The sequence below is a fragment of the Microtus ochrogaster genome, unplaced genomic scaffold (assembly GCF_000317375.1).
Source record: "Microtus ochrogaster isolate Prairie Vole_2 unplaced genomic scaffold, MicOch1.0 UNK1, whole genome shotgun sequence".
Classification (NCBI taxonomy): Eukaryota; Metazoa; Chordata; class Mammalia; order Rodentia; family Cricetidae; genus Microtus; species Microtus ochrogaster.
Window position 1 is genome coordinate 37,597,346 of NW_004949099.1, and position 9,661 is coordinate 37,607,006.

The following is a 9,661-nucleotide window of genomic DNA, read 5'->3' on the forward strand; positions in this document are numbered from 1 at the left end:
AAACACCACAGCTTTACAAAGTGAGGACACACGGACACACTTTCCTTACTGTCACTAAGGACCAAAATTAGAATCCAGGTCAGGTCAGGAATGGTAAAAATTACCGACAAGCAATCATTACTAGTATTTTGGAGGCTGAGTATGGAGAGTTCCAGGCCAACCTTGGCTGCATGTCAAAACCAACCAATGTGTTTGTGTGTATAAACTTCTGGCCCTACACACTAAAGAAATTTAGCTCTGAAAGGTGAGACACAAGAGATGGAATGAAGGGGCTGGAGATGGAGGTGGGTGGTGTTAGGAGTGAGTCATGCAGAAGACCCAACTTGGGTTCCCAGCACCAATAGGTGCCTCACAATCAAATGCAGGCTTGCACACATAGATAGGTAAAAGTAAAATCAATCTTTAAAGGGTGTGTGAGTGTGTGTGTGTGTGCGCGCGCTAGCATACATACACAAACACTGCACAAAGTTTTTAGATAAGACTGCTCATTTGACTACGCTCAGGGAAATAAATAATAGATTAAAAAAATAAAGGCGAAGGCTTATTAAATAATTGATCCAAACATGCTTCAAGATAGGCAGAAATGTAGAGCAAGCTGATAGGAGAGTCTTTTTACCAAAATAAAATACTAAATCCTTAGCAATAAAAGGCTGGAAAGTCATTGGCCTTTGGGATTTGAGACCTTATAGGTAACGCCTCCCTCACTTTCCACTTTATATCACAGACTCCCTGATAAGTCAACTAAAAGCAAGGTGAATGCGCGAATGCGTCAAGAAGAGCAAAATAAAAGATTGCCAGCCCAGGGCTCCAGCAGCCTGCGAAACTAGGCATCCTTCAAATTTCACTGCTCAGTTTTTTCCATCCATCCTGTGTCCCTGGTCCCTGGTCCCCACAGAACCTAATCGACTTACTACTCCACACTCTGTTCCAAACTACCTTGACTGTCTCCAGACTGGCGCCTTCCAGCACCACAATGAGTCTACGGCCTCCGCTCTTGCTTCCTGCCCCAAATCGGGGTCTTTTAGGCGGCGCATTGTCCCAGTCCTGCTCCTGTGCTGCAAAACGCCGTTCACGAGGTTGGAAACCACCACTGGGCGCAGCCATCTTGTAAGCAGACCGGAAATTGCGCTAACTTCCTTAAACCAGAACCTCGCGTCGGTCCTCACTGCCAACTTCCTCCCAGCTGCCATTTTGAAGGAGGGCGCTTGGAAATGGCGATAGCAGTAGTCCGGAACTACCGAAACCTCTCGAGAAGGACACGCCTCCGAAGGAGGCGGGACTTCCGGATGCGCTATTACTGTGCGCGAAGTTCAGGTCCGCCTAAGCAAAGGGGCGGGTTCAGGGGGAAGCGCACTTCCGGTGCCCTTTCTCCTGCGAGCACCACGGCCCCCAATCCTCGTGTGCAGGGCGAGGTCTGAAAACTGGAGTGGGGTAGAGGCTGGCGGGCACCCCCTCCTGACCTCCGGTGCCGCCGCCTTCGGGAGGACCAGACATGGCTCAGAACTTAAAGGATTTAGCGGGACGCCTGCCCACCGGGCCTCGGGGCATGGGCACGGCGCTGAAGCTGCTGCTGGGGGCCGGGGCCGTGGCCTACGGCGTGCGCGAATCCGTGTTCACCGGTGAGCAACCTCCTTCGCTGGCTGCACCTCTTGGTCCCCTGCCCCACTGACCTGCCTCCCCAAGCTGTCGGCGCCTACCCATTCCCGCATCCCCGTCCCTTCTGCGCCGACCAGTACTTTCATCAACGTCTTCTCCTGATTCCCACCCCTCTCCCCACAGTGGAAGGTGGTCATAGAGCCATCTTCTTTAACCGGATCGGCGGCGTGCAACAGGACACAATCCTGGCCGAGGGACTTCACTTTAGGTAATGGCGGGCAGAGCAAACGGGCCCTGACCCTTCACCCTTGACGGCTGTAGCCAGATTTAACTGCAGGCTTCAGAGCTGCTTTTTCCCTTCCTCACTCACCCCCCCCCCCAGCACCTAGGACAGTGGGTGCTCCGAAACTCCAGCAGTGCATAAAGGGCTGTTCTGCAAAGGGAAAAGAGAATCTCCTTGTCTGTGGTCATGGGGAGGAGCAGGCCCAAAGACGAGTGGAGGGGGAAAACTGGTCAAAATCAATAAAACTGCAGTTTCCCAACTCCTGTTCCTGACCTCTCCTCTCCAGGATCCCCTGGTTCCAGTACCCCATCATCTATGACATTCGGGCCAGACCCCGAAAAATCTCCTCCCCTACAGGTTCCAAAGGTAAGTGTGGGCAATCGGAAGCTGCATGGCAGGTGGGGACACAAGTAAACAAACTGAGCCTGGCAAAGCCACCAGAAATGGTAGTGTTTCTGAGGTCCTGGTTTCTGTATCTTCCAAAGAGCGAGCCTCGTGGCTTAAAACAGTAGTTCCAACACGCGGTATGCTGGCACGTTTTTGTGGGGTCAGCCACAGGTATGAACAGGTCACCCAAAGAAAGTTCTTTATTTCCAACCATTGTCACCTGCCAGAGTAGAACTCTGGCCCTCGATAAATTTAAAAAGAGGTCTGAATCTCAGTAGTTTGAAGGAAATACCTAACATTCCAACCGCTGTAGATAGGACCACCTGCCAGCACACATTCACCCAGACACCCCTAGACATATGTCAGCCAATCAGGGGTCCTAAACCTCAGAAGTCCCTCACCCCCACCTTTACTACTATAAAAACCCAATTCTAATTGAGCTCGGGGCTCTCTGGTTATTCCAATATGTTGGACATGCGGAGAGACTGAGTTTGCAAACTTGATTAAAATAAAGACTCTTTGCTTTTACATACGGGACTCGGTGTTCTTGTTGGCTTTAGGGGACTTCGCGGATTTGGGCAGAACAGTTTTGACGTACTTTCTGCCTAACATAAACTGAATCCTAGAATTGCCTTTCTTTATGGTCGTCCTTGCTCCCAGATGCAAGTCTTGTTAAGGCCTTTTTCTGTTGACTGAGTACATCCGCAGTGTATCTTGGCTCTGGAGGAACTCTCCACTCTTCACTGGCTGCTTCCTTGTAGACCATACTTAGGAACCCTGCCTTTGCGAGATCCCCAGGCCTCTGCCTCATTCACGCGTACACTCAGAGGCAAGTGGCCCACAGCACTGTACTTCTTTGTTCTGTTTTTGATGTGTGTTGTGCATTCATTTGCTAAGTCATAGGCCTTGGGAGTAGAAAATTGACAGCTCTGGTTCTCAAGTCGTTGGAGTCTAGGGGGAGACCCACAGTTGTGCCCACACTGGAGGTTGCACCCAGTACAGTAGCAAAAGCCTGGGGGTCCGCTGATGGGGAACTTGGCCTTAACCAGTCACTGCTGGCCTCGCCCTTAGACCTGCAGATGGTGAACATTTCCCTGCGTGTGCTGTCTCGACCCAATGCCCAGGAGCTCCCCAGCATGTACCAGCGCCTCGGGCTAGACTATGAGGAGCGAGTGCTGCCATCCATTGTCAACGAGGTGCTCAAGAGTGTGGTGGCCAAGTTCAATGCCTCGCAGCTGATTACCCAGCGGGCTCAGGTCTGATTCCTAGTGCTGTCTGCATGGTCCTGGGTACTAAAAGGGCATTTTATAGAAGTAGAAGGATGTGGGGGTGGAGCTGTAGTTCAGCTGGTGAGTGCTTGCCTAGCGTACATACACAAGCCCTGGGTTTAATCCTAAGCATTATTTAAACCAGGTGTAGCACATGCCTATGACCCCAGCACTCTGGAGGTAGCAGCAAGAAGATCATAGATGTTTAGGGTTATCTTTGGCTGCATAGCCAATTTGATGTGGGAAAGCTGTGCTGATTATCACTCTGGTAAATAAAGTGAAACAACTCTAGAACCCGATATCAGGTGTTAAGAAGGAAGCATAGGAGGAAACAATGGTTATAATAGTCTTACCCACATCTCAAGAAATTCTTTTCTTGTTTGGCAGGAAGCTAAGCCGATATATATTGCATGGAAGAAAGGGAAGATTAGGGGTCAGTGTGACATGGGGCAGTCATGCTACCTTCCTGGTCCTCTTCTGTCACATGAAGACATTGAATCAAATTTTTTTCTAATGAATGTGTGAGGACTTAAGAAGGGGTGGCTTTGCTGTTCATACTCGGGAGCTCTGGTATTCGGGTGGTTATAGCAATACCACCTTCCTTCCAGTTCTGATCCCCTCAAGCCACCCCTCCCCTCCCTGCTCTACTCCTGCCCCAGGTGTCCCTGTTGATCCGAAGAGAGCTCACGGAGCGCGCCAAGGACTTCAGTCTCATTCTGGACGATGTAGCTATCACCGAGCTGAGCTTTAGCCGAGAGTACACAGCTGCTGTAGAAGCCAAACAAGTGGGTAAGCCACCTAAGGAGTAGATCAATGGGCTCCTGGAGGTGGGGGAAGGGGACTGCATGTGGTTGGAGTCTTGCCACCCCACAGCCATAACCTCATTCATTCACTTGCCACCACAGCCCAGCAAGAAGCCCAGCGGGCCCAGTTTTTGGTGGAAAAAGCAAAGCAGGAACAGCGGCAGAAGATTGTGCAGGCTGAGGGGGAGGCTGAGGCTGCCAAGATGATATCCTTGTGTTGCAGAGCTTGGCCTGGCCCCTGGGCCGCCCCGCCCCGCCCCGCCCCGCTTCCCATCCTCCCTCGTGGGCTGGCTGATGAGACCAAGGCGAATGCGACTGTGCCTGCTGACTCTTGGCTTGGGGGGGGGGGTGATGAGATCTGTAATCTTGGTGGGGGTACCGAGACCTGACTTCCCGCTTTTAAACAGATCACTAGCATTGCTGGCCTTGCCTTCATGTCTGCTGCCACCACAGTTCTTGGCAGCAGCCTGCAGGGAGGCCCACAGAGGGGGGGCCAAAGTGTGAGTGGCTTATGTGAGCGCAACCTTGAATCTGACAGCCCAGAGGGCAGGGCAGGTGGGGGGCGCACATTGTGGCGGGTGTAACCTGGCCTAGATGAACCCTTAACCCTGCCTGCTTACCTTGGAGAAGCACTGAGCAAGAATCCCGGCTATATCAAGCTCCGAAAGATCCGGGCCGCCCAGAACATCTCTAAGACGGTGAGAGGAAGGCCCCACTCTCCCAAGACTGCCCGCTGAGAGGGAAAGTATCCAATTACACACAATCACACGATGGGATTAGAGCTTGACTTTAGTCTTCGCTTGAACAACTTCCTTGGCACCTTCCCCAAGAGTGACTCCTTAGACTTTGTGTTTGTGGGGTGTGTTACGGAAGTGTGACACCACCGAGGCTTCTCACTGCTGTGTCCTCTGTTGGTTACTGGGTGGGTCACTGAATGGCAGGGAGGCTTGAGGCCTCTAACACAGGATCCATTCCCTGTCTTGTAGATCGCCACGTCCCAGAACCGCATCTATCTCACGGCCGACAACCTTGTGCTGAATCTACAGGACGAAAGCTTTACTCGGTAAGAGATGTCGCTGTGCAGAGAGCAGGGTCCTTGGGTTCTGGAATCTGTTCATCATGGGGCCCTTGACAGTTTCCCTGAACACCAAGGTCAGAAAAGTCAGTGTCTGACTGGTTGGCAATTCCTATGTTATATTCTCAAGGACTGACTTTACAAAACAAAATGGGATTTCTTGTGTAAAAGGCACTTTATTTATAAATACTACAGTGAAAAGTGGTGACTGACAGAGTTCCGAATTCTGGCTGGAGAACCTGAATGCTGCTTCATTGGCAGTGAAAGTATCAGGGCTGCAGAAGCTGAAAGAGCAGTCATAGGGGAGCTGGTACAAGGGTCAAGGGCAGCCGGGGCCTGAAGCTAACAATCATGTCTATCTCTTCTTTATGTTTCCTGCTGACTCCATGATGGGCTGGCTGTAGGGGAAGGTAAGGAACTGCATCCCTGCTGGGACATGGGGGCCACCTGCTCCCAGACCTGCCTCTGCGCTCCCCTCCCCACAGTCAGACCTTCCTTTGGGAAGGGGATAGTTTGGTGTGGTTTGCATCTCATATTTATGGCACCCATAACATCAGGAACATTTTTCCCTTTGTTCTACAGCGACAGCCTCATTAAGGCTAAGAAATGAGCTGTGGGCTGGAGAACTCCACCACCAGAGTGGATGCATTTCTCGCTAGTTTTGAGGAGCCAGCTAGGGAGGTCAAGCACGCCCCACCCTGCAAGCATCATGTGACAGAGTCCTCTGTACGGCCCTTGGATTAAGGAAGACTGAAGACCAGCTGTTGCCAAGGGCTTTCCTCCTCCCTGTGTTGGCCTGGGGGAGGGGAGAAGCAGTGTGATTTCTCGGAGATTCCCTACACTGTTGTCCCACCCCCATGGGGGGAGATAACCACCATCCCAGAAATTCTCAATAAAACTTTTATTACTTAAACTGAAGCCAGGGTTTTGCCTCTGAGTGGGTTAGAGAGGGTGCACTCTGGGTCTCTGCCAGCAGGTGGCACAAGCAGTCTGGCAACACTAGTGATCTGGCCTTACAGCGGGTCCTCAGAGCCTGCTGGCTCCAAAACAGGCGCTAAGCTGGGTGGGAACAGCAGATCTCAGTCAAAGGCCCAACTACACACCCCTTCACCGCAGCCGCCGTATCTACCAAATGAACCTGCTGATTTAATAACATCTTTTGTGAGCTGGGGCAGCTGTGGCTTTGCTGAGCCAAAGCGAAAATTTGATGACCCCAACGGGAGCTGCTTCCTTGGTTACCAGCTTCTGTGTAGCTATGGGGAGATCATGTGTGTTCCAAAGCCCAGTGGGCCATGCACACTGTTAGCACTGCTACTTAGTCCCCAGATACGATGAGCTATTTGCGTGTAGGGTTATCCCAACGGAGGTGGGCTGCCCGCCCCCACCGCCCTGGAGCCCAGCTGAACAAGAACCTATTTTTCCACAGATTGCCTCATTCTGAAGACACTACATCCAAGTACTGGAAAGTTAAAGCCATTGCTCATAACCTGCCCCTCACTAGAACCTTTGCCATCTTTTTCCTTCTGGGTAGATAAATAATGTGAAACTATCAAATGCAATAGGAGAAAAGGTGAACCTCAGACAGGGCTGGAGGGTGCGGTAGCTTCAGCTCCCTGGGTTCTCTCAGGCCAAAACCAGTATCCCTTGTTTCTCACAGACACTCAACATTCCCAGGGTGGAAAGACGGTGGGGAAGCCTAGGGACCAGTGTGTTTCCAAATCTTGCTGCTGTTCTGGAGGCAGCCATTTTGTCTCTTTCCCATTGTTCCCCTTTGCCAAGTGAGTCACACATACACACCCCATCCAGAAGGTTAAAGGTCAGAGGTTGTTGGTCTGGTGGCCTCCATGGTCTTCAAGGCTCCAGGAAGGTCACGTTGAGGGAACTGACCCGGGGGCCATCTTTACCAGACAGTGTTAGGAGCTTCGTACTTCAACCATCCAACACTGCACTGGAAGATGGACCCAGAGCCGGCCAACGTAAAACCAGACGACAGCTGATCAGGTGCTAGAGCTGGCTGGCTGCGGGCTCTTGAGTGCGTGCACAATCCCAAGGCCAAAGTCGGCGTCAGGTAGGTTCTCAGTCTACCAGATGACAAATCACACTGGGTTGGAGGGAGGGGCCGGGGCCATTGTGTTCCTCCGGTGGGCGAGCAGCCAACCCGAGAACCATTTCTGCAGCACCCTTAACTCAGGAGAAGGGGCTTTCAGGGTATGTGGGGCAGAGGAAGGAGTTTGCTATCAGGTAGGGACCAGGGACCTGAAGCAATGGACGACGCTGACACGGGGACAGGGGCCTCCATCATTACCCGGCAGTATTAGAGACTCCCAACCAGCACCCAAACACTGCTGGGTAAGACGAGGGCCCCCGCCCAACCAGTCCACCTCCAAGATCAGTCCTGGCTAAGCCCAAGCACCCTGTGGAGAAGCCGCAGATCTCTGGCTCCCATCCCCCACCTTCGCGTCATTTGGGACACTTCCGGGTGAGCCTTGCTACTCAACACCAAGCGCACCCTGAGTTGCCCATCCTTGAGACCAAAATCAGCTTCAGCAGCCCTGCCCCCTGTACCCCTCTGCTGTCCACCTGAGAGCCAGCCCCCTACCACTCCACAGCCCGTCCCAGCCCCCAACACACATCAGTTCACTGCGCTCTACAGCTCCTAGCGCAGCCCCAGGACCCCGTGAGCGGTGGCCTTTACCTGGCACCAGACCCGCCTGACCCCCAGAGTGGTGCAGAAGAAAGAAAGGGGTATCAAGGCCCGGATTCAACCGCCTAGAGCCAGCCTGGCCGCCACTCTTCCTCTTCCTTCTTCACCTGCCGGGCACCACTGGCGCCTCACCTGGGCCCCGCCCGCCTGCTGCCCTGCGCACAGGTGTGTCCTCCTGCCATAGGCTGCCCCCCTCTCCGCCTTAACTCCTTCCCTCCCAGCACCAGCCCTGGGCACCTCCTCTTCAGGCCTGGCCACCTTGCCAGGCCTCCCGCCCTTTCTGGCGGCCTTTCTTCTCCTGCCTACTCTTTCCCTGTTTCTAAAGGAATAAGGAGAGAAGCCATCTTTGGAAACCCTTCCAGCGGCTCCTTCCCCAAGCCAAAAGCCCTCTCCTCTGAGGCCGCCAACTGCGCCCTCGGGCCGAGTCCGAGGATCCTCTCTGAGGTCAGTGTGGGGTCAGCTAGGCAGGTATTGGTCTGTGTCCCTCTCCAGTGCTAAGCCAGAGTTGGAGAACTCCTTGAGAACTGGGAAGGACGGAAGCCCAGCCAAACCTGTGGATCCCCTAGCCTCCGCAGCAAGCCTCCGCAGCTTTGCTTTCCCCCTGATGTTGGAGTGTCTGTCCCGATGACCTAAAGGTCCCAGCCCCCACCTAGGGAGGAAAGCGGGGACCTGTTCTTGCCCTACATTCGCTACACCCCAAGAGATGGTGCTTGCAACCCACCTCTCCTCAGAGCCCTCTTCTGTGCTGGCCCTCGAAGAAGTCCCGAGCAGTTAAGAATAGGACCTGCCTTTCTTCTGTGTGGCTCCCTGTTGCTGGGAGAGGGGCCCTGCAGCGCACAGGTGATGGCCCCACCCATTCACCCCCTGGAGGGCCACCTAGCTCCAGGGAGCTATCACGTTGCTCAATCCCAGAGCCGTGGCTTCCCCCTCCTTTGTTCTCCATACTTTTCCGTTGTAATTATTTTTGTGGCCTAATTCTGGCTTGGTTTCCCAGACATCTCCCAAGTCCCAGTAGGATAAGTTCACTTGTCACCTTCAACTGCCCCCAGCACGGCCCTAGAACCCGTTAACACAGGGGGTATTCAGGCCAATAAGCTATCCTTCGCCTGGTGGGAGCCAGCTCTTCCCAAGGTATGACTGGCACACCCAACTGCTCAGGAGATTCCAGTTATGTATAAAGAACCCAATTCCAGACAAAAGAAAAGGAAGGGGCACAAAAATCATAAAATGATCTTCAGTGTCCAGGACGATGAGGGCCTCAGCAATGGTATGTCCCCATGTGCTTTGGGGATTGCAGATCGGGAGAGGTTACACTAAGTCAGTCCTCCTGAAAATCTTCCTAGCTGTTGGCTCTAGCAATCAACAGCAGGCTATGTGGCATATCTGGGGTGGGCCCTGCTGAGTCTGTCAGGACATGGACTCTGGAGGCCAGGAGTCCCGGAACCTCGAGCAACCTTGCTCCCTGGGCCTCACTTTCTCAGACTTCTGCACTGTAAAATAAGGATAATAGAGGTCCCCAGGCGAGAGCCAGGGGTACAGATAGCT

General features: G+C 53.1%; 2 protein-coding genes and 1 non-coding gene across 4 annotated transcripts in view; 2 read left to right on the forward strand and 1 right to left on the reverse strand.

Moving 5' to 3' along the window:
* The window catches only part of Emg1 (EMG1, N1-specific pseudouridine methyltransferase), a 7,281-nt gene extending 6,167 nt beyond the window's left edge, over positions 1-1,114 (reverse strand). For both annotated transcript variants that reach the window (XM_005365189.2, XM_026788205.1), the window contains exon 1: positions 937-1,114. In XM_005365189.2, coding sequence (XP_005365246.1) covers positions 937-1,104 — 168 coding nt within the window. In that variant the 5' untranslated portion in view covers positions 1,105-1,114. The remainder of the gene's footprint in view (positions 1-936) is intronic.
* Positions 1,115-1,328: 214 nt separating this feature from the next.
* Phb2 (prohibitin 2) lies at positions 1,329-6,330 on the forward strand. The gene is made up of 10 exons (XM_005365190.2): positions 1,329-1,619; positions 1,780-1,864; positions 2,166-2,245; positions 3,338-3,522; positions 4,194-4,323; positions 4,440-4,543; positions 4,958-5,035; positions 5,324-5,400; positions 5,817-5,822; positions 5,995-6,330. The coding sequence occupies exons 1-10, from the start codon at positions 1,493-1,495 to the stop codon at positions 6,020-6,022; spliced, it is 900 nt and encodes a 299-aa protein (XP_005365247.1). The 5' UTR covers positions 1,329-1,492; the 3' UTR covers positions 6,023-6,330.
* On the forward strand, positions 4,625-4,874 carry LOC113458073. Its single transcript, XR_003378510.1, has one exon. It is a non-coding gene; the product is annotated as a small nucleolar RNA U89 (small nucleolar RNA).
* Positions 6,331-9,661: the final 3,331 nt, after the last annotated feature.

Excerpts from the sequence above, each read along its gene's own strand:
- Phb2 (XM_005365190.2), top strand. The coding sequence starts at position 1,493 with ATGGCTCAGAACTTAAAGGATTTAGCGGGACGCCTGCCCACCGGGCCT. Across the intron at positions 4,324-4,439 it reads TGTAGAAGCCAAACAAGTGG|CCCAGCAAGAAGCCCAGCGG; the intron begins GTAAGCCACCTA and ends TTGCCACCACAG. Across the intron at positions 4,544-4,957 it reads AGGCTGAGGCTGCCAAGATG|CTTGGAGAAGCACTGAGCAA; the intron begins ATATCCTTGTGT and ends CTGCCTGCTTAC.